The 19,598-nt window shown below is 45.6% G+C and overlaps 1 protein-coding gene across 1 annotated transcript in view; it reads right to left on the bottom strand.

Annotated features, from left to right (window-relative positions):
* Positions 1-19,057, bottom strand: part of LOC137383514 (cytochrome P450 2K6-like) — a 43,820-nt gene extending 24,763 nt beyond the window's left edge. The window contains exons 1-4 of the mRNA XM_068056542.1: positions 18,617-19,057; positions 6,321-6,483; positions 2,985-3,134; positions 2,326-2,486 (exon numbers count right to left, since the gene is read on the bottom strand). Of these exons, the coding sequence (XP_067912643.1) occupies positions 2,326-2,486; positions 2,985-3,134; positions 6,321-6,483; positions 18,617-18,817 (675 nt within the window). The 5' untranslated portion in view covers positions 18,818-19,057. The remainder of the gene's footprint in view (positions 1-2,325; positions 2,487-2,984; positions 3,135-6,320; positions 6,484-18,616) is intronic.
* Between the last annotated feature and the right edge of the window lie 541 nt (positions 19,058-19,598).

The raw sequence follows: 19,598 nt of genomic DNA, 5'->3' as shown, positions 1-19,598 counted from the left end.
CTGGCCAATCAGTGGGCTGGCAGCTCTTCATCCCAGCAGCCTCACTGGGAGCACTGGCCATACTGGGGTAACTACACCCAGCCATCGGAGACAAGAGGAAGGATGGCCCCGGAATTCAGATAAGATTTTGGGGCTCACCGGGGACAATCAGCTGGGCCTCGGTGAGGCAATGGGGTGGGAGGGTGGTGGGGGGGGAGGTCGATTGGGGGAGTGATGTGCATTGGAGTTGGTTGGAACTTTGAGGGCGGCCTGATCAGGAGTGTCCCCCCAGCCCACAAGAAAGCTGCCTAGTTTTTCCAGGCGGGTTTCTTGGGGCTTTTGCCGCCTGGATGCCGAGGGTAAAACACCTACAATGGCTGGAGGAGGCCCTGATGTGCTAGTTAATTGACCATTTAAGGGCCTTGATTGGCCTGGGGCAGGCGGGCCATTTCTTGCCACTGTCGCCCTGCATAAAATTGCAGCAGGGGTGGGAGGGGGTCGAGAATGGCCCCCTGCCTCCCACTCAATTTTGTGTTCCCCCGCCCACAACCCCTTCCCCCCCCCATCCAGCCCGCTCGTTGGGGGGCTGTAACATTCCAGTCTTGATTATTGCAGAGCCAGTTTTTCTCTTTTTTCTTTAACCGGTGTTTGTGTGTGTGCATGAGCGTGTGGGTGTGTGTGCATGTGTGTTAGGTTATTTTAGAAGGGTAGATATTTATACTTTCATATTTCGAACTATGTGTTAATAAGGTTTGCATCTTCATTGAATAAGTCTTGTTTTATAATAAATCAATAATGTTGTTGTTTATTAAAGAAACCTGGTTGGCGGATTTTTATTCTGAATCTAACAAAGTATATAAAAGCAAAATACTGCGGATGCTGGAAATCTGAAATAAAAACAAGAAATGCTGGAACCACTCAGCAGGTCTGGCAGCATCTGTGAAAAGAGAAGCAGAGTTAACGTTTCGGGTCAGTGACCCTTCTTCGGAACTGACAAATATTAGAAAAGTCACAGGTTATAAGCAAGTGAGGTGGGGGTGGGGCAAGAGATAACAAAGGAGGTCGAGATTGGACCAGGCCACATAGCTGACCAAAAGGTCACGGAGCAAAGGCAAACAATATGTTAATGGTGTGTTGAAAGACAAAGCATTAGTACAGATTAGCTGTTAATACACAGTGTATTAACATATTGTTTGCCTTTGCTCCGTGACCTTTTGGTCAGCTATGTGGCCTGGTCCAATCTCGACCACTTTGTTATCTCTTGCCCCACCCCCACCTCACTAACAAAGTATATAATTGGCCGCATCTGTAACTGGGTAAAACATTTAAATATATGTTGTGACCCGCACAGCAGTGGAATGATAGACAGTCAGTGCATTCCTCCAACCTCAAGTCGTAACAAAGTGGAGAATGATTTATGAGTATCATGGGGAGAAGCAGGCACACCCATCTCACTGATAGCTGAAAGTAAATACTGTTGACTTAAAAGCATTATTAAAGCCCCCGGTACATGCAGCACATTCATATTATGGGTATTACATAGCCTGTTAATTCCAATGGGGGATCCGGGATTACCAATCCATTTGAGAAAAGGTCCTTTAACCAAGAAACTTTCAGAACCACTGCCTTAACCCTTAAAAACCCTTAGGCCTTGCCTAAAAAAGAAATTTCAATCTCAGTTTTGAAATTTTCAACTGACTTCCAGCCTCAACAGTTTTTGGGGAGAGAGTTTGAGATTTCCACAGTCCTTTGTGTGAAGAAGTGTAGAGGAGAGACATTGGAGGAGGATGATGTGATCAACTCTTTCAAAGGCTGCAGAGGGAAGGGCAGTGGGAAATGTTTTGGACTGTTCTAGCACAGAACCAGCTCAAGCACAATTGACAGAATAACCTCCTTCTGGGGAACTATTATGGTACACTTCTACAGCACATAGTTTGAAAGGTGTTTTTGTCTGGAATATACTGAGCTTTTGTCCTTCCACATTTAATTAGATAATTAAACAGGGTGTAATTCACAATCATGATTAATGTTCTTCCCAAAGTTAACCAGTCATTTAAAAAATCAACTTTACTAATTTTTTGCACCACAGGTCTTGGAGACTCCATTCACAGACCCCTACCAGCTACTGCTAGTTACAAATGTTTGGTTTAGTTTAGAGATACAGCACTGAAACAGGCCCTTCGGCCCACCGAGTCTGTGCCGACCATCAACCACCCATTTATATTAATCCTATACTAATTCCATATTCCTACCACATCCCCACCTGTCCCTATATTTCCCTACCACCTACCAGAAAATGTTCTTTTCTGGAATGTATTTGTGTTAATAATGAAAGAAGAGGTTTACCTGGGTCATAGGGGAACCAGCAAGTTGAATGTTTTCATTCATTCTCTTTACTAAGTTGACAAACCTTTCATCCTCGTAATCAAATCTATCACCGAAAACTATAGAGCAAATTATATTGGCCACAGCAGAGTTCAGTTTGATGGTTGGATTAAATGGTTGGCCTGCAAAAAAAATCACACACAGTTAAGTCTGAGGCTTTATTGGAAATCACAATTATATTGCTCATCAGATGAGTAAGAGACCGAGCTTGTCCCCTCGGTGGTTAAAGGAAGGCAGAGAGGAGATAGCAGAGACTCTGACTACCATTTTTCAGTCCTCCTTAGATATACAAATTGTGCTGGGGAATTGTAGAACAGTCAATGTTCATGAATTGTGAGATAGATAAACTAGAAACTAGAAACCATTTGGTCACATCAGTTGTGGACAAACTCCTTCAATCCACAGCAAAAGAAGATGCAGGGCTCCGTGCACAAAGCAGTAAGTGGGATTAGTTTCAGATTGTTCTGGTAAAGAGCTAGCACAGACACAATGGACTGAATGGCCTCTTTCCGTGATATAGATTTGCATAATTCTTTAATTCACATCTACATTTATAAACAAGAAGCACTGAGACAGAAGAAACATTGATAATTCTGTTAGTTTACTTTACACAAACTCACCTTTATAAGAGTCAAATTCTTTTATCAGAAAATCAGTTTCTTCAATTATTTTGTCTTCAATGGTTTTTTTGCCCATTCCAAAATTGCGTAGAGTGGTTAAGGTGAACCTTCGCATTTGCTTCCATGATTCCCCATGACCAAAAATAATGCCTGCAATTAAATCCATCAGAAAGAAACAATCACTGTGACTCTTGTGAGACTCGGCATTAAGTGGCAACATCCCTCCCAGAATCCATGCAATAGCTGGTGTGGGAAATGCAAAACAGCGGACCAAGAAAAACTTGCATTTCAATAGCACCTTTCACAACCTCATGATGTCCCAAATGCTTTAGTCAATGAGGTTTTCTTCAGGTGTAGTCACTGTTGTAAAGTAGGAAACATGGCAGCCTATTTTCCAACAGTGAACTCACCGAGACAGCAATGTAATAGTGCACAGGTCAGGTTTTTTGAAATAGTGCCATGAGATCTTTCACTTTCACCTGAGAGCACAGATGGGGCCTCAGTTTAACATCTCATTTGCACTGTACAGGGAGTATGAACCTGGGTTATTCTGCTTAAGTGGGACTTGAACCCACCACCTTATAACTCAAAAACAAGAGTGTTACTCATTGAGCGACAGCTAACACCCTTTTTGGGGGCAATGTAGAGGAGTCCTTACACCACATCAAGCCATGCGACACCCACGTGGAATTGCTTGACATGATTTCCAAACACCATTATGAGCACAAAACATTTGAAAAGGTTTGTCGATATCATAAAAACTACAAATATAAAATAAGATATTTGAATTTAACAGATGTTAGGTGAATAGATAAGCAAAATATTGTGGATGCTGGAAATCTGAAATAAAAACAGAAAATGCTGGAAATGCAGCATCTACGGAGAGAGAAGTAGAGTTAACAGTTCAGGTCACTAACCCATCATCAGAACTGGGAAAATTTAAAAATGTAATTGGTTTTCAGTAAGTCAAATGGGGGAGGGTGAAAAAGTAACAAAAAGAGAAGGTTTGTGATAGGGCAGAAGAGGGGAAACATTAAAAGACAAAAAAGTTGGTGGAGCAGAGCCAATGGGTGTAGTAATGGGACAAGTAAAGAAACAAATTATGTGTCCAGAGGAGATGTCAAAGGCAGAATAATGAACATTTGCCGTCCAAAAGCAAAAGCAAATGAAAAGGAGGAATATGTTTAAGGCTAAAACATAACAAGGAATCAAAATGGGGGGGGGGCGGTGGCGAGATTACGGTCTGAAATTGTTGAACCCAATGTTGAGTCTGGAAAGCTGTAAAGTGCCTAATTGAAAGATGAGATACTGTTCCTCGAGCTTGCACTGAACTTCATTGGAATACTGCAGTAGGTCGAGGACAGAGATGTCAACATGAGGGCAAGGTGGTGAATTAAAATGGCAGGCCACCGGAACTCGGGGTATTGCCTGCGGACTGACCAGAGGTGTTCTGCAAAGCGGTCACCCAGTCTGCGTTTGGTCTTCCTAATGTAGAGCAGACCACATTGTGAACAGTGAGTAAAGTATACGAAATTGAAAGAAGAAATACATGCAAATCGCCGTTTCATGTGGCGGGAGTGTTTGGGGCCTTGGACAGTGAAGAGAGAGGAGGTAAACAGGCAGGTATAACATCTCCTGCTTTTGCATGGAAAGGTGCCGTGGGAAGTGGACATGAGGGCTGATAGAGCGCATCTGAGTGTCACGGAGGGAACGGTCCCTTCGGAATGCTGAAAGGGGAGGGGAAGATATCTTTGGTGGTGGCATCACACTGGAGGTGCCTGAAATGACAGAGGATGATCCTTTGGATGTGCAGGCTGGTGGGTGGAAAGTAAGGACAAGGGGAACCCAATGGTGGTTCTGGGAGGGAGGGGAAGGGGTGAGAGAAGTATGGGCAATGGGTCGCACACAGTCGAGGGCCCTGTCAACCACGATTGGAAAGGGAATCCTTGGTTGAGGAAAAAGGAAGACACATTGAAAGCGCTGATGTGGAAGGTTACATCATCAGAACAGATATGATGGAGACAGAGAAACTGGGAGAATGGAATGGGGTCCGTGCAAAACCATGTGTGAGGAAGTGTAGTTGAGGTAGCTGTGTTAGTGAGGGAGCGGAGGATGAAGATTTGTTGATCGCCTATCCCCAGAAATGGAGACAAAGACATCAAGGAAGGGAAGGGAAAAGTCGGAGTTGGTCATGTGAAGGTGAGAGAAGGATGAAAATTGAAGAAAAGCTGATGAAGTTTTCCACAGTTAATACTTCTTCAGTTGACAATTAACTTGAATAGAAAGTGTTGGAAGCCTAGAAATTATTATTGGTGATATTAGGATTATATTTGTTTGACATTAACTTGTCCGCAGGCACAGAATTACATTGGATTTACAGCACAGTAACACGCCTTTCAGCCCAACAGGTCAATGCTCCAGACCAGCCTCTTCCCACCCTACTTCATGTAACACACACAACAGCTGACACTGCGTCAATTTTTAATTCTAATACACGTTTGACAGGTTTCTGTTAGTCAAAGGTATTAAGGAATTTGGGGCAAAGGTGGAGATCTGGAGTTTGAATGTTAGAACTGGTTTGAGGGCAGATGGCCTACCCCTGTTCTTATGTCCCTAATCCTAACAGCATCTCCTTCAATTTCTTTATGTATTAATAAAGGCATTAAGATATTAACATCACTGTTAAAAATGTGGAAAATAGGATGCCATGTGAATCTGTTAAACATTCCTCCACAAACATCACCAATTGTAGTTTATAGGCTATCGTTTTCAGATATTGTGTGATTAAATACAATCATGTTTTGTAGAAGTTACAGAGAATGAGTTACCGATCTTATTCAAAGGGTTATTTTCATCCTCCAAAGTCATAGAGTGATACAGCACTGAAACAGGCCCTTCGGCCCACCGAGTCTGTGCCGACCAACAACCACCCATTTATACTAATCCTACATTAATCCCATATTCCCTACGACATCCACACCATTCTCCTACCACCTACCTACACTAGGGGCAATTTACAATGGCCAATTTACCTATTAACCTGCAAGTCTTCGGCTGTGGGAGGAAACCGGAGCACCCGGCGGAAACCCACACGGCTCACAGGGAGAATTTGCAAACTCCGCACAGGCAGTACCTAGAACCAAACCCGGGTCGCTGGAGCTCTGAGGCTGCGGTGCTAACCACTGTGCCACCCACTTTAAGTCCTTTAAAACATTAAGCTTTAGAATAATGAATTTTTGCCAAACTCTGAAAAATATTAATTATCTGAACCAGGAGAGAATGCAGACAGATTGCAAATTATAGATTTTATGATAATGAATTAAAGGTGAGAATTACCATATCCCTTTGTAACCGTCTCAAATATTGGGACGTGTGCTCTTTCTCCAAATTCATCTGGATGGTTGACAAGTGCATCCTTCACTGTCTCATAGCCAGTCAGCACCACTACATTTGTGGGTCCCAGCTTGATGCTGAATACTGTGCCATACTTCTCAGATAGCTTCAACAAAAGGAATACATTTCCATGATCAATTAATTCAAATTTTTACACTGCACGTCTTGTGCTGCTTCTTTCAATAATATATCGTGACATGTTTATCTATACAATTAAACTATCAGATATCCAAAATACAGCAGAACAGTTCAATATTTATTTCAGTCCAAATATTTGATAACAGCTACTGGATCTCTTGTGGTGTTGCCCATGTGTTTTCTAGGGTCTGGTCTATGATTGTGTTGTGCTATTAACCTGTTTGTCCTTTAAGGCCACTGATACTGTCCTCTCTGTGACCAAATGGTCTAAACGGTCAAGTGGTCGTAACTACAGCTGTTTGTAAACTCCTGAGACTAATCACTGGGCTAAGCTCTGGCTCCAGATCAGAAAGATCCATGAATTGACTGACTTTCTTTCACAGAGAAGACTGTTAGTATATTTAAGAAATGATTTAAATGTTGACCTATTCCAGCATTTCTTTCCATTTGGGAGAAAAATTCATTTGTTCCTGATTTTGGTGACGGGATGAAGGGATTGTCCGATGAGGAGAGATCGAGTAGACTCGGACAATATTTCCTGGAGTTGAGAAGAATAAGAGGTGATCCAATTGAAACATATGAAATTCTAAAGGAGCTTGACAGGATAGATGCTGAGAAAATGTTTCCCCTGGCGGGAGAAACTAGGACAAAGGGACATGGTATCAGAATAAAGGGTCAGCCAATTTGGACTGAGATGAGGAGAATTTTCTTCACTGAAAGGATTGTGAATCTGTGGAATTCTCTTCCTCAGAGAGCTCAATCATTGAGTATATTCAAGACAGAGCTTGATAGATGTTTGGATACTAATGGAATTAAGGGATATGAGGATAGTGTGGGAAGGTGGAGTTGATGTAGAAGATCAGCCATGACCTTTTTGAATGGCAGAGCAGGCTCAAAGGTCCAAATGGCTTCCTCCAGCTCCTACTTCACAACCTGCCCGGGCCTGTTGAGGCAGGGAACCGCAGAAACTCCATCCTGCCTCATTACAATGACTCCAGCATGCAACACAGCACAATCCTGCTGGTGATTGGCTGCCCACTCAACACAGGGTCTAATAGTGTGCTAGGCCAGCACATGTTGCATTTAGCGTCCAGCTCTTAAAGGTAGTCTGTCCCTGGTAATGTGTAGTTGCACTGAATTACAAGACGCGACTGCTGAACACTATTGATGCACGTCTGCCCAAGAGAAAAGGGACACCAGGGCAGAGTGAGGACTCCCAGGTTTACTGATGCAGCACTGGAGGCAGTAGTCATATTAGTAGACGGAAGGAGAGAGGCCATGTTTCCACGGGGTGGGCGCGGGGGTGGAGGTGGCGGGAAAGTGAGGGTGTGGGCAAACCCTCCATAGGAATGGGAGCAGGTGGCAAGGCAGGTCAATGTCCAGAACCTGGCCCCGAGGACTGGCAGCTGTGCTGGAAGACGTTTCATGACCTCACACTGGTGGTCAAGGTTACTGAATGCATCTTCACATGACATCACCTACCCACCACACCACCAACCTCTCACACTGCTCAATGCACCACACCCCCATCACTCACCCCGAACATCACATATACTCCACCCCACCTTCACACACCTTACAATGATGCCAGCCTCAAACCCACATCTCTCAACCTCCACATACCGTCAGCTATTCAGCTATGGCACCCAAACATAGTGCAACACTATCACCGGCATTCTGCCCTCTCTCTTGCAGGACAAGGTCGCACAGGAGGGTGCAGCTGAGTAATGGCGGGGGACAGAGCCGCCTTCATCCACTGAGCCCAACGGAGGAGATGGTGCTCTGCATCACAGGGCCAGCTGTGCCAGAGCACGAAGCATCTGGCATCACCGACATGATCCAGGATGATGGTAGGTTACTGGCTTATGCCCCTTCGCAACTTCCACCTCATCCTCATCCTGTTATCTGGCATAATGTGCAGATGGTGTGACCGTGGACCTCTTCCTTTCCTCCCCACCCACCTCCTGTTGTGTTACTGGGTTCTTCACACAAACCTACCACCCACACGCTGATGAATGGTAATAAATAATTTGCATTCTTTTTATTGAAGACTCACAATACTATGTACGTTACAGGAGAGCTCTCCAGGCACATCTTACTGGGAATCAACACAACTCCTACTGTTGTATCACACGCTGTATGACATCACTTCCTGCAGTGATGATGCACACTAACTATTTACATATTCCATTAAAGCAATATCACTAAACCATCTTCACCCCAAACCTCCCCATCTTACTTTATGCTTTTAGATACTGTTATGACCAGGTGAGAAAGGTGTCTAGGGGTCTCTTTCAGCCTACACCTGGTCTTATTGTCACAGGGTTTAATTTTAACAACACTGTGTTTTGAGATCCCACTTGGTGAATCTTTGTTCACCACTTTCCAATTACAAGGCAAGGAAATGAGCACAAACAAGCCTTCTTAGGTTTAAAGAAGAAATGTGAAATTTATTAAAACTTAAACTCTAATTCGGTTAACGCCTACGGATACGCGCCGCACCCTACACTAGCATACATACGCGATAGGCACATGCAAATAGAGACAGAAAAGAGCGGAAGAAAAAATAAAGTAGAGAGGTTTGAGGCAATATCAGAAGAGTTTCTTGTTACTGTGCTTTGAGCTCACTGTAGTCCTTTTGTAGGTCGTCTTGCTTTTTGTTGGGGCCCAGTATTCTTCTTAAACCTTGTTCACTGTAGGAGACTTTTCTCTCTTGGTGTTCACGTGTCTTCAATGGGTCTTCAGTTCTGTGAGAAAGAGATGGGAGCAGACAGGAGAGAGATGTTCACAGTCCGGGAGCAAAAAGCTTTCTGAGTTCAAATTCGCTGTGGCAAGTTCAAATTCAAAAAACTCCAACATCCAGTTAGTCATATGACTAAACTGGTCTGACCACGTTTGCTTGTGTATTCGGACATCTTAGCAGTTAAACTGGAATGCCAGCTTCTCCACCTTCAATGTCCAGTAATCAAAAGTCCATTGTGGATTAAATTGCAGCAGGGAGTGGCCCCTTTGTCCTTTCTAAGCCCCGTCTGTTACTATGCAAATGTATTTCCAGTCAGGGGCTTGGCAACCCCTTGTAATAGGCCTTCTTTTCTTCCCAGCAGCAATTTTTAAAATTTAATGTCCATGTGGCAAAATATCTGTGCCCCATTCTTGGCGGGGGTGGGGTGATCTGCATGACAATACCCAGAAACTGCCACCTGCTCAGTGACAGCAGCCCCAGGAGTAAGACAGAGCAACACCACACCAGTGATGAGGAAGCACCATCACTTGATCTGACAGTCGCAGCCACCAGCTCAGATACTGGCACTGCACCTACCTTAGAGGCTAATATAGAGTCAGGATCTGCATGTGGTGAGTTACCGGGCAGGAGTGGGCTGCAGCCACGACAAGAGAAAGGAAATTCACGTGACAGCTCAGCGGAGGGTGAGACCACAGATGGGTTCTGCTACAGGGGACTCACATGAGAACTTCGCTGGGACCACATACAGGAGAACGCTAATGAACACGCACACAAAGCTGCTTCTGGATTAGCAGGCTTGTCAGACAGGCTCCTGTCACTGACAAGGAGCATGGAGGACTCCGGTTCCAATGACATCATGTAAAGCTTGGTGCCCATTCATTTCACTGTGGAAGTAGTGGTCAGCTCCATGACAACACTGACAGACACAACCATGATGCAGTATCTGGTAGATATTTTCTCAGCTTCCATTGCTGCACAGGCAGAAGCCACCCAACATCTGAGAGCTGCAGTGGAAGCTCTAAGACAGAGGTCATGAGATCCAAGCTTGCTGCCACGCAGGTTCAGACTGCTGCATCATAGCGGCGGATACCAGTGCCCAAAGGGGCATGCAGGCTCTCACAGCAGTTCAGTAATCTGCGCTCCAGTAGGTTACTCGGATTGCTGAGGTGCTGCCCTGCGGGTTGGCAGTGGTTCCATGGAGTATGAACCTGCTGTCCTCTCTCAGAATGACAGATATTGTGGTCCCATCACTACCACTCTGCTAATTCCCTTGCTGTTGCCTGCCAGCCAGCCAGCCCAGACAATGCCGCCCATGCTGAGGTGGTGCTGTTCGAAGCTGGGCCTTTTTGACCCAGAGCAGCTCAACTGTGGCCTCCAACACCATCTGCAATCTCCCCAGTGAAAGACAGCAGCCTTCCAACAGCCATGCTGCAGCCACTGGGGTAGTCGCACTGTGTAGGAGCAATAGGACAGGCAAAGGCTCCCATAAGACAGGCACCAATGAAATTCACAAGGCTGAACAGTTCATTTCTGTTTGTATAATTGGATCTGTTGTTGGATAAAGATGTTAATGAGAAGGTTTTTGTTGGTGGCCTTAGATGGATGTGACAGTGGGGAATGGTGAATCCACGGTGATTAGCGCAAGTGGTTTTATTGAAAGCAGAGTCTGAGAAGGTGCTCTCTGACAGCCTGTCCGGAGTGAAGGGGTCCAGGATGTCACTTCCGTGCTGCATCCTCTTCCTCCTCCCAAGGTGGTCTCCTGATTCCTGAAGGCAATGGCTGTGCCCTCATGATGACAATGTCATGGGGGATGCACCAGACCCCCACAAACTTGGAAATCCACTCTGGCGTGTACAGTGGGGCTCCCCACAGGCAGTCAAAGCATTGTGAGCATTGCTTGAGCAGGCAGATTGGCTTGTGGCTCAATGGCTCATATATACACAGTCCTCGTCGTGGTCGGGTGGCCGTGTGGAGGTGGTGGGTCGGGGAGGGGTGGGGGGGTTGTCCCCAGGCAGCCATCCTCTGGTTCTCTGTGGAGACCTGAAGACAGTAATGTTACGACTAGGTGAGGAAGGGGTCTCAGGATCCCCTCTCACCCCTTTCCGGTTTGACCGTAACAGGGTTTAACTTTTAAAACAAGGTGTCTTTAGCTTCACCTCAGTGAGTCCGTGCTCACTGCTTTCTAATTGTAATTGTAAATGAAACAATCTGACAGGTTTTCTCAGGTTTAAACAAGAAAGGTGTACGTTTATTAACCTTAACAGTCTAATTCAGTTAAAACTACTAAAAATTATGACACAGCCACGCTAGCATTTATACGTGATAAACACACACAAGTAGATACAGAGGAGGAGAAAGAATTAAAGGGGGAAGGGTTGGAGTAGTAAATGGAATTCAGTAACTGGTTTTAGTTTTGCTGTAAAGTCTTTGATTAAAGTTAAGTCTTGCAGTTCCCATTGGGGCCCAGTGCACACTTTCAAACTTGTTTCGCTGGTACCAGAAGGCTGCAGGGGTCTGCTGTCCTGATGCTTAAGTTGCTTCCGTGGGTCCCTGGAACTTTGCTAGAGAGAGGGAGACAGACAGAGACACCTTGCTTCTCTTTGGTCTTCAAAGATGCAATGTGCCTCCAAAATTTTACTGTGAGGCACAAATCTATCAATTCCCAGGGTGGGCAGCAGGTTTGTCATGTTACTAGCTCTTTGTTTGAAACAGCATCACCTGCGAGGGCTGTTGAATCTTCAAAGCTTACTAGACACACTCAGTGTTTTGTTTTGGGGGGTGCAGGGTGCAGTGCAGTGCTGGCTCTTACACAGACAATGATTCTCAATGTCTTTTGATCATCACTAATGACAAAACCTATCTGGCTAATTGAATCAGGGAGCACTCCCATTGTCTCTAGGCAATTGTCTCTCAGAATGCAAATGTGCAGCCATGTTTTCAGCCACTGCTCTGTAGTCCTTTTAAACAAGTTATGTTCAATATCCTGTAAACGTTCAAATAGTTTTCCATATGCTGAAATTAATATGTTTCCATTTGGCAGGTGTGATTTCCGTCACAGTGGATATGGCTGATTGGCACAGGATGTATACATTTTGGCTGCTGCCAGGATAGAGGGCATTTGCCAACATGTTGTATTGGGAATGGTTGAAAACCAACTGCAGTTAACACAGTGGTAGTCCTAGTGGTTGCCGTACCTCTTCCTGGTATGGCAGGGAGGTTGGGGGTGGGGGGGGGCGGTCCCACAGAAGCAGGTGCATGCAGTGGATGGGTCCCTGCACCATTGGGAATCCCGCTGTCCTGACGAAGCCACGTGCCCTCTCACCCTCTTGTCCCTGCTGAAGGAAAAGATGATGATACTCTCTCCTCTTCTGGAATAGATGGCCACCATGACCTCCCTGATGCTCTGATGGACAGTGTACTGGTATATGTTCGAGATGTCACCTACTCCCACCTGGAAAGATCTGGACTCATGAAAATGTAATGCCAATGTGATCTTGACGGTCACTGGTGGGGCCGTCCTTGCCCGATTGAGGCTCCAAGTCAGGTTGTAGGAGGTGGCGCAGTTCAGCTACCACCTCCTTGCTGAACCTGCGTCGCCTCAGATATTGCTCCTGGGTCAGGTGGAATTAGCAGAAATGTTCCTGAGAGACCCTTGGTGGGTTGGGCCTTCTGTGGCGATCCCTCCTTCACCTCTCTCCTCACAGAGCTTCCTTCCCCTCACTGCAGCCCTCTCTCCATTTTATGGTCATGTTGCTGACCAGGATACGCTGCAACTACAGCTCCCATACTTCAGTCACTAAACCCTGTGTCCTCCCTGATTATAAGCACCAGCTCTCCAAACAAGCTCCATAAATACACCATACTACTTCCACAAGTTCAGCCGAAGCAGAAGTAAGTCAAAAGCACCTCACCTGCAAGTTGGCATCTGGTCCTTTAAATAATGCTAATAGGGGAGCCCCTTGTGAAACAGAAGTGATTAGCACAGGTGTTCACTGGACATGTGCAGATGATGTTCCTGGACCGAAAGTCAAATTGGCTGCCCTTCAGCATGGGGCACCACTCTGGTGTACTGTATTCACAACTCAGATAGCAATCTCCTCTGCTCTGGGGAGAACAATTGAAGTTTATGAGACCAGTTTGATGAACCTCTCATTCTATCTGTAAGTGTGACCCTGAGCCTCCCTTGTCACTTTAGTCCTCATACCCATTCACACAGTGACCTCGAAGTCCCGTTCACACATTACCCCTGTGCTCACTGACCTACATTGGCTCCCTGCCAGCAATGCCTCAATTTAAAAATGCTTATCCTTATTTTCAATTTCCTCTATCTCCCTGTAAAATAACAGATCAGTGAAGCGTGTTCATAAAAAGAGTTTAATGTGATACAGAACCAAAAACAATGTACAGACAACTAAAGAAATAAGGGACAACAGAAAACAAAGAAAAACATACAAAAATGCAAAAACTAACACAGATCTTGGCAACCGGGAGAGACACAAAGAACAACAAAAGGTGACAAAACAGATAATAAGAGCTACAAAAAAGGAGTATGAAAAGAATCTTGCAAAGGGTATCAAAAACAACACAAAACAGCTATTAGGAAAAAGATTTAAAATTAACAATTGCTGCAGCATCAATTGATAATTGTGGAAAGGTATTCCTAACTCCTACCACCCTTTTATGTGTAGATGTGTTTTTCACTCATATGATATTTTACCAATTCATTGATCAGATTCATAGAATTAAATAAACTTTACAGCATAGAAACAGGCCATTCAACCCATCTGGTCTATGCCAGCGTTAATGCTCCACACGAGCCTCCTCCCCCCACCCCCACTCCATCTAACACAAAGGCTGGTTGATGCTGAGTCAATTGTTAATTTTAAATCTAAGATTGATATGTTTCTGTTAACCAAAGGTATTAAAGGAAATGGGGCAAAGGTGAGGATATGCAGTTTGGTCACAGATCAGCCATGATCTCATTGAATGTGGGAACAGGTTCGACGGGCAGGTGGCTTCCTCCTGTTCCTATCCGGAACACTATCTTATTGCTTTCCCTGCTTCTCTGTAATTCTCTGATGTAAATATAAACAACCAGATCTTAGTTAGAATCAGAATCCTGGAATGGTTACAGTATAGAAGGAGGCCATTCGGCCCATTGAGTTAATGCCACCACTGTACAAGAGCAAATTAGCTAGTCCCACTACCCTGCGCTTTCCCCATATCCCTCCAATTTTTTTCCCCCTTCAGGTGCTTATCCAATTCCCTCTTGAAAGCCACAACTGAATCAGTCTCCGTCACACTCCCAGGCAGTGCATTCCAGATCATAACCACTCGTGGAGTAAAGAGGTTTTTCCTCATGTTCCCTTTGGGTCTTTTGACAATCCCTTTAACTCTGTGTCCTCTGGTTCTCGGCCATTCCACCAATGGGATAAGTTTCTCTCTATCTACCCTGTCTAGGTCCCTCATGATTTTGAGCACCTCTATCAAATCTCCACTCAACCTTCTCCTCTCAGGAGAACAAGTCCAACTTCTCCAATCTATCCACAAAACTCAAGTCCCTCATCCCTGGAACCATTCAGAAACCGTTTCTGCACCCTCTCTAAAGCCTTCTCTCTAAAGTTACATTCTTTATTTTCCACCATTCCAGTTATAGCTTGGGGTTTATAAATTCAAGATGCTTAATTCTGCTGTACTTCAGAATCTTGATATCAGCCACTTTCCGAAGAACTGGAATCCAACATGGAGGATAAGTGAATAGAACATGCAGTCAGTATTGATTGGCATGGTGGGCTGCATGACCCTGAAAAACTAACCATGCAGCAGGATCCAACAAGCACGCCTTCACATGAGGACAAATGGCTTCACATCACTTCCAAGAGTGATACATAGTTTCCCTCCAAGTCACACACCACCCAGACTTGGAAATATAATCGCTGTTCCTTCATAGTCATGGAACAAAATCCTAAAACTCCTTCCCTAACAGCACTGTGGGTCTACCTACACACATGGACTGCAGTAGTTCGAGAAGGTGGCTCACCACCGCCTTCTCAAGAGAAACTAGGGATGTGAAATAAATGTTGGCTTCACTAGCCCCTAACCCAAGAATTAATTTTATAAAAATACTTGACAGAATCTAAAGCAGATTTTCCTATCCAAGCTTCTCCTATCCCAGGAGTACCACATTGCAGCACTAAAGCAGACCTGTGAGTTTTTAAAAATTCATTTGAGGAATGTGGGCATCACTGGCTGGACCAGCATTTATTGCCCATCCCTAATTGCCCTTGAGAAGGTGGTAGTGAGCTGCCTTCTTGAACCATTGCTGTCCTTGGGGTGTACGTACACCCACAGTGCTCTTAGGAAGGGAGTTCCAGGACTTTGACCCAGTGACAGTGAAGGAATGGTGATATAGTTCCAAGTCAGGATAGTGTGTGACTTGGAGGGGAACTTGCAGATGGTGGTGTTCCCATGCAGCTGCCGCCCTTGTCCTTCCAGGTAATAGAGGTTGTGGTTTGGAAGGTGCAGTCGAAGGAGTCTTGGTGCGTTGCTGCAGTTCATCTTGTAGATGTTATACACTACTGCCACTGTGTGTCGGTGGGGAAGAGAGTGAATGTTGAAGGTGGCGTATGGGGTGCCAAACAAGCAGGCTGCTTTGTCCTGGATGATCCCGAGTACAGCATGGCTACCTGACCCGAACCCAGCGGGGCCCGACGACATGTGTTGGGTTCAGGTCGGGTCGGATCGCTCCTCCGGGTCGGGTCGGGTCGGGCCGTGTCGGACACACTCTATCACCACCTCCGGTAAGTGGCTCCAATGTTAATGTACTTTTTGAACTAGAAAGGTTGTTTAGTTATTTAAAGCTTGTGCAGATCAGCAACAAAGTGAAAAACAGAAGGTAGGTTAACTGATGGTCAGGTCGGGTCGGGTTTGGCACGGGAAAAAATGAAAAGACTCGGGCCGGGTCAGGCTCGGGTCAGATGTGGTTCTGTCGGGCTGGGGTCGGGTTTCATTTGCAGACCCGAACCAGCCTTTAGTGTCGAGCTTCTTGAGTGTTGTTGGAGCTGCTCCCATCCAGGCAAGTGGAGAGTATTCCATCATACTCCTGACTGGTGCCTTGGAGATGGTGGACACGCATTGGGGAGACAGGTGAAGAGTCACTCACCACAGAATTCCCAGCCACTGACCTGCTGTTGTAGCCACAGCGTTTATGTGGCTGGTCCAGTTTAGTTTCTGGTCAATGGTAACCACCAAGATGTTGATAGTGGGGGATTTAGCAATGGCAATACCATTGAACAGCAAGGAGAGATGGTTACATTCTCCCTTGTTTGAAATGGTCATTGTCTGGCACTTGTGTGGCATAAATGTGACTTGCCACTTCTTAACCCAAGCCTGCATGTTGTCCAGGTCTTCTTGCACCTCGACATGGACTGCTTCAGTATCTGAGGAGTCATGAATGGTGCTGAACATTGTGCAATCATCAGTGAACATCCCCATTTCTGACTATATGATTGAAGGAAGGTCATTGATGAAGCAGCTGAAGATTAGGACACTACCCTGAGGAACTCCTGCAGTGATATCCTGGGACAGAGAGGATTAACCTCCAACAACCACAACCATCTTGCTTTGCGCTAGGTATGACTCCAACCAGTGGAGTGTTTTTCCCCGCTTCCCATTGACCCCAGTTTTGCTAGGGATCCTTGATGCCATACTCGGTCACATGCTGCCTTGATGTCAAGGGCAGTCACTCTCACCTCACCTCTGGAGTTTAGTTCTTTTGTCCATATTTGGACCAAGGCTGTAATGAGGTCAGGAGCTGAGTGACCCTGGCGGAACCCAAACTGAGTGTCACCGAACAGGTTATTGCTGAGCAGGTGCTGCTTGATTGCACTGACGACACCTTCCATCACTTAGCTGATGATCAGGAGTAGACTGATAGGGCGGTAATTGGCTGTTTTTTGTGTACAGGACATAACTGGGCAATTTTCCACACTGCCGCCTAGATGCTGGTGTTGTAGCTGTACTGCAACAGCTTGGCTAGGGGTGCGGCTAGTTCTGGAGCACAAATCTTCAGTACTATTGCCGGGGCCCACAGCCTTTTCTGCATCCAATGACTTCAGCCGTTTCTTGATATGATGTGGAGTGATGTCAAGGGCACTCACTCTCACTTCACCTCTGGAGTTCAGCTCTTTTGTCCTTGAGTGAGCAATGTTACCAAAATGGTGACTGTATAATTATAGGCATATCTGCATTAAGCACTGCAATTGATGTAGACCCTCAAACTGGACCTGGAGGAGTCTGTGTTTCATCACTACATGGAGAGTGTGTGAGGTTGCAGCCTCTCTTTCACTACTTGAGGGGGCTGCTCCTCAATGTTCAGTCCCAAACTTCTGATCTCTGGCCACCCGTTGCAGAGGGAAGCAGTGGGATTGAAGCACCTCCTTGTGGGACTGTTCCTGGGCCAAAGTGGCCATCCACAGGTCCAGGCAACGGGTGGGTGTTTGGTCTGACTCTCTTCCGTGGTTATGCTCTCCCCGGGTGTCCCCGGAGATGGGGCAAGCGGTGTCCGCTTGTACACTTGAGGCCGTCCGTGACCTGTAGGGACTGGAGTGCATCATCACCATGCCACCCATGAAATTTTATGTTTCTTTTCAGCTTTTGTTTTTTGTTCCAGTTTATTAGTGGTGCCCCTTTAAGAAGGGCAGGCACTTATAACATTTGTTAGTTCGTTAGTTAGTTAGTTAGAGATACAGCACTGAAACAGGCCCTTCGGCCCACCAAGTCTATGCTGACCATCAACCACCCATTTATACTAATCCTACACTGATTCCATATTCCTACCACATCCCCACCTGTCTCTGTATTTCCCTACCACCTACCTATATGAGGGGCAATTTATAATGGCCAATTTACCTATCAACCTGCAAGTCTTTTGGCATGTGGGAGGAAACCGGAGCACCCGGAGGAAACCCACGCAGACACAGGGAGAACTTGCAAACTCCACACAGGCAGTACCCAGAATTGAACCCGGGTCGCTGGAGCTGTGAGGCTGCGGTGCTAACCACTGTGCCGCCACTACGGGCATCATGCCCATTTGGAAAACTGGCAAACTGGTTTAGAGTGGTAGGAATTCAGGGGAACAACACCACACCCAGCTCCTTCACCTGCCCAACATTATGTCAATTTACCAGATCAGCTTTTGGGGAGGAATATCCTGGACTGCGTTTTATTTTCAGTGGCGACAACAACTTGCATTTATATAGTGCCTTTAGCAGAGAAATAAACTTCCCAAGGCCCTTGATAGAGGTGGCAAACAGCAAAATAGTCTCCAATTTGCTGTACGAGTCTCATTCCCTCTTACCTCCCTCAAAGATATGTGTAGCTTCTTCAGATCCAATATGTGCAGGTTGCCAATCACTGGAAGCGGAGACGGTCCCGGAGGAAAGTTGATGATTCCACGAGATTTAGACCCAGTGTTAAAATACACCAGAAGGATAATGGTCAGAACAGCAAGCAGCACCACCGTGACAGCATCCAAAGAGAAAACACTTGTCATCGACATCCTGGGATCCAAACTGGCCCAGTCTGTGTTGGAAACAGTTGTTGCAGTTTATGTTGCAGTTCAGCACCTTTCCGAATGAGCTCCACACCCTCAAAGCAGAAGCTCACACAGGTCAGTGGGTTTATGCTGTTAATCTCTGGTTAACTAAACTTTGTCTGGTTATGCAACAACTGGCAGAAAATTGTCACTTCTCCAAGCTGACAAGAAGGAGGGATACAAAAACTCAGCCTCTCTTTTCTGACACGGAAGCAGTACTTTTGTGAACGGGATTTGCTCCATTCGGGAATCACTCGGGAAAAGTTGCTGTTGTTGTTCCTGCGTTGCTGAGAAACAAAACCTAAACTGAGTTATATAAAATGATTACACCTTTTCATTCCCACAAGAAAAGACAATAACTCTTGATAGTCTGCCAAATCCAGAAATGATCTGAACTTCGCAAATCATTTTTTTAATTTAGCATTCTGGAAAAGATAGTTAAATCAGTGCACACTGTTGAACATTTTGTCTTCGAACTCTGTGGGTTGAGGGTAAACTTTGGTCAGGACAGCAGGAATACCCCCCTGATCTTCTCCAACTATTACCCTGGGATCTTTTACACGCACCTGAGATGACAAACAGAGCCCTGGTTTAAATGTGACGTCCAAGTGACAGCAAAGGTGAAATTACAGAATTCCAGTGTTCAGTTCCATTCCCTAAATGCTGAGATAATGGAACAGTCCATGTTGATTTCACAGCACGCTGACAGTGAATACAGGGGCAAGAAAAGTTCAATCTCCATTTC

Source organism: Heterodontus francisci, chromosome 24, assembly GCF_036365525.1.
Source record: "Heterodontus francisci isolate sHetFra1 chromosome 24, sHetFra1.hap1, whole genome shotgun sequence".
In the NCBI taxonomy this organism is placed as follows: domain Eukaryota; kingdom Metazoa; phylum Chordata; class Chondrichthyes; order Heterodontiformes; family Heterodontidae; genus Heterodontus; species Heterodontus francisci.
This window is presented reverse-complemented; position numbering and strand designations above follow the sequence as displayed.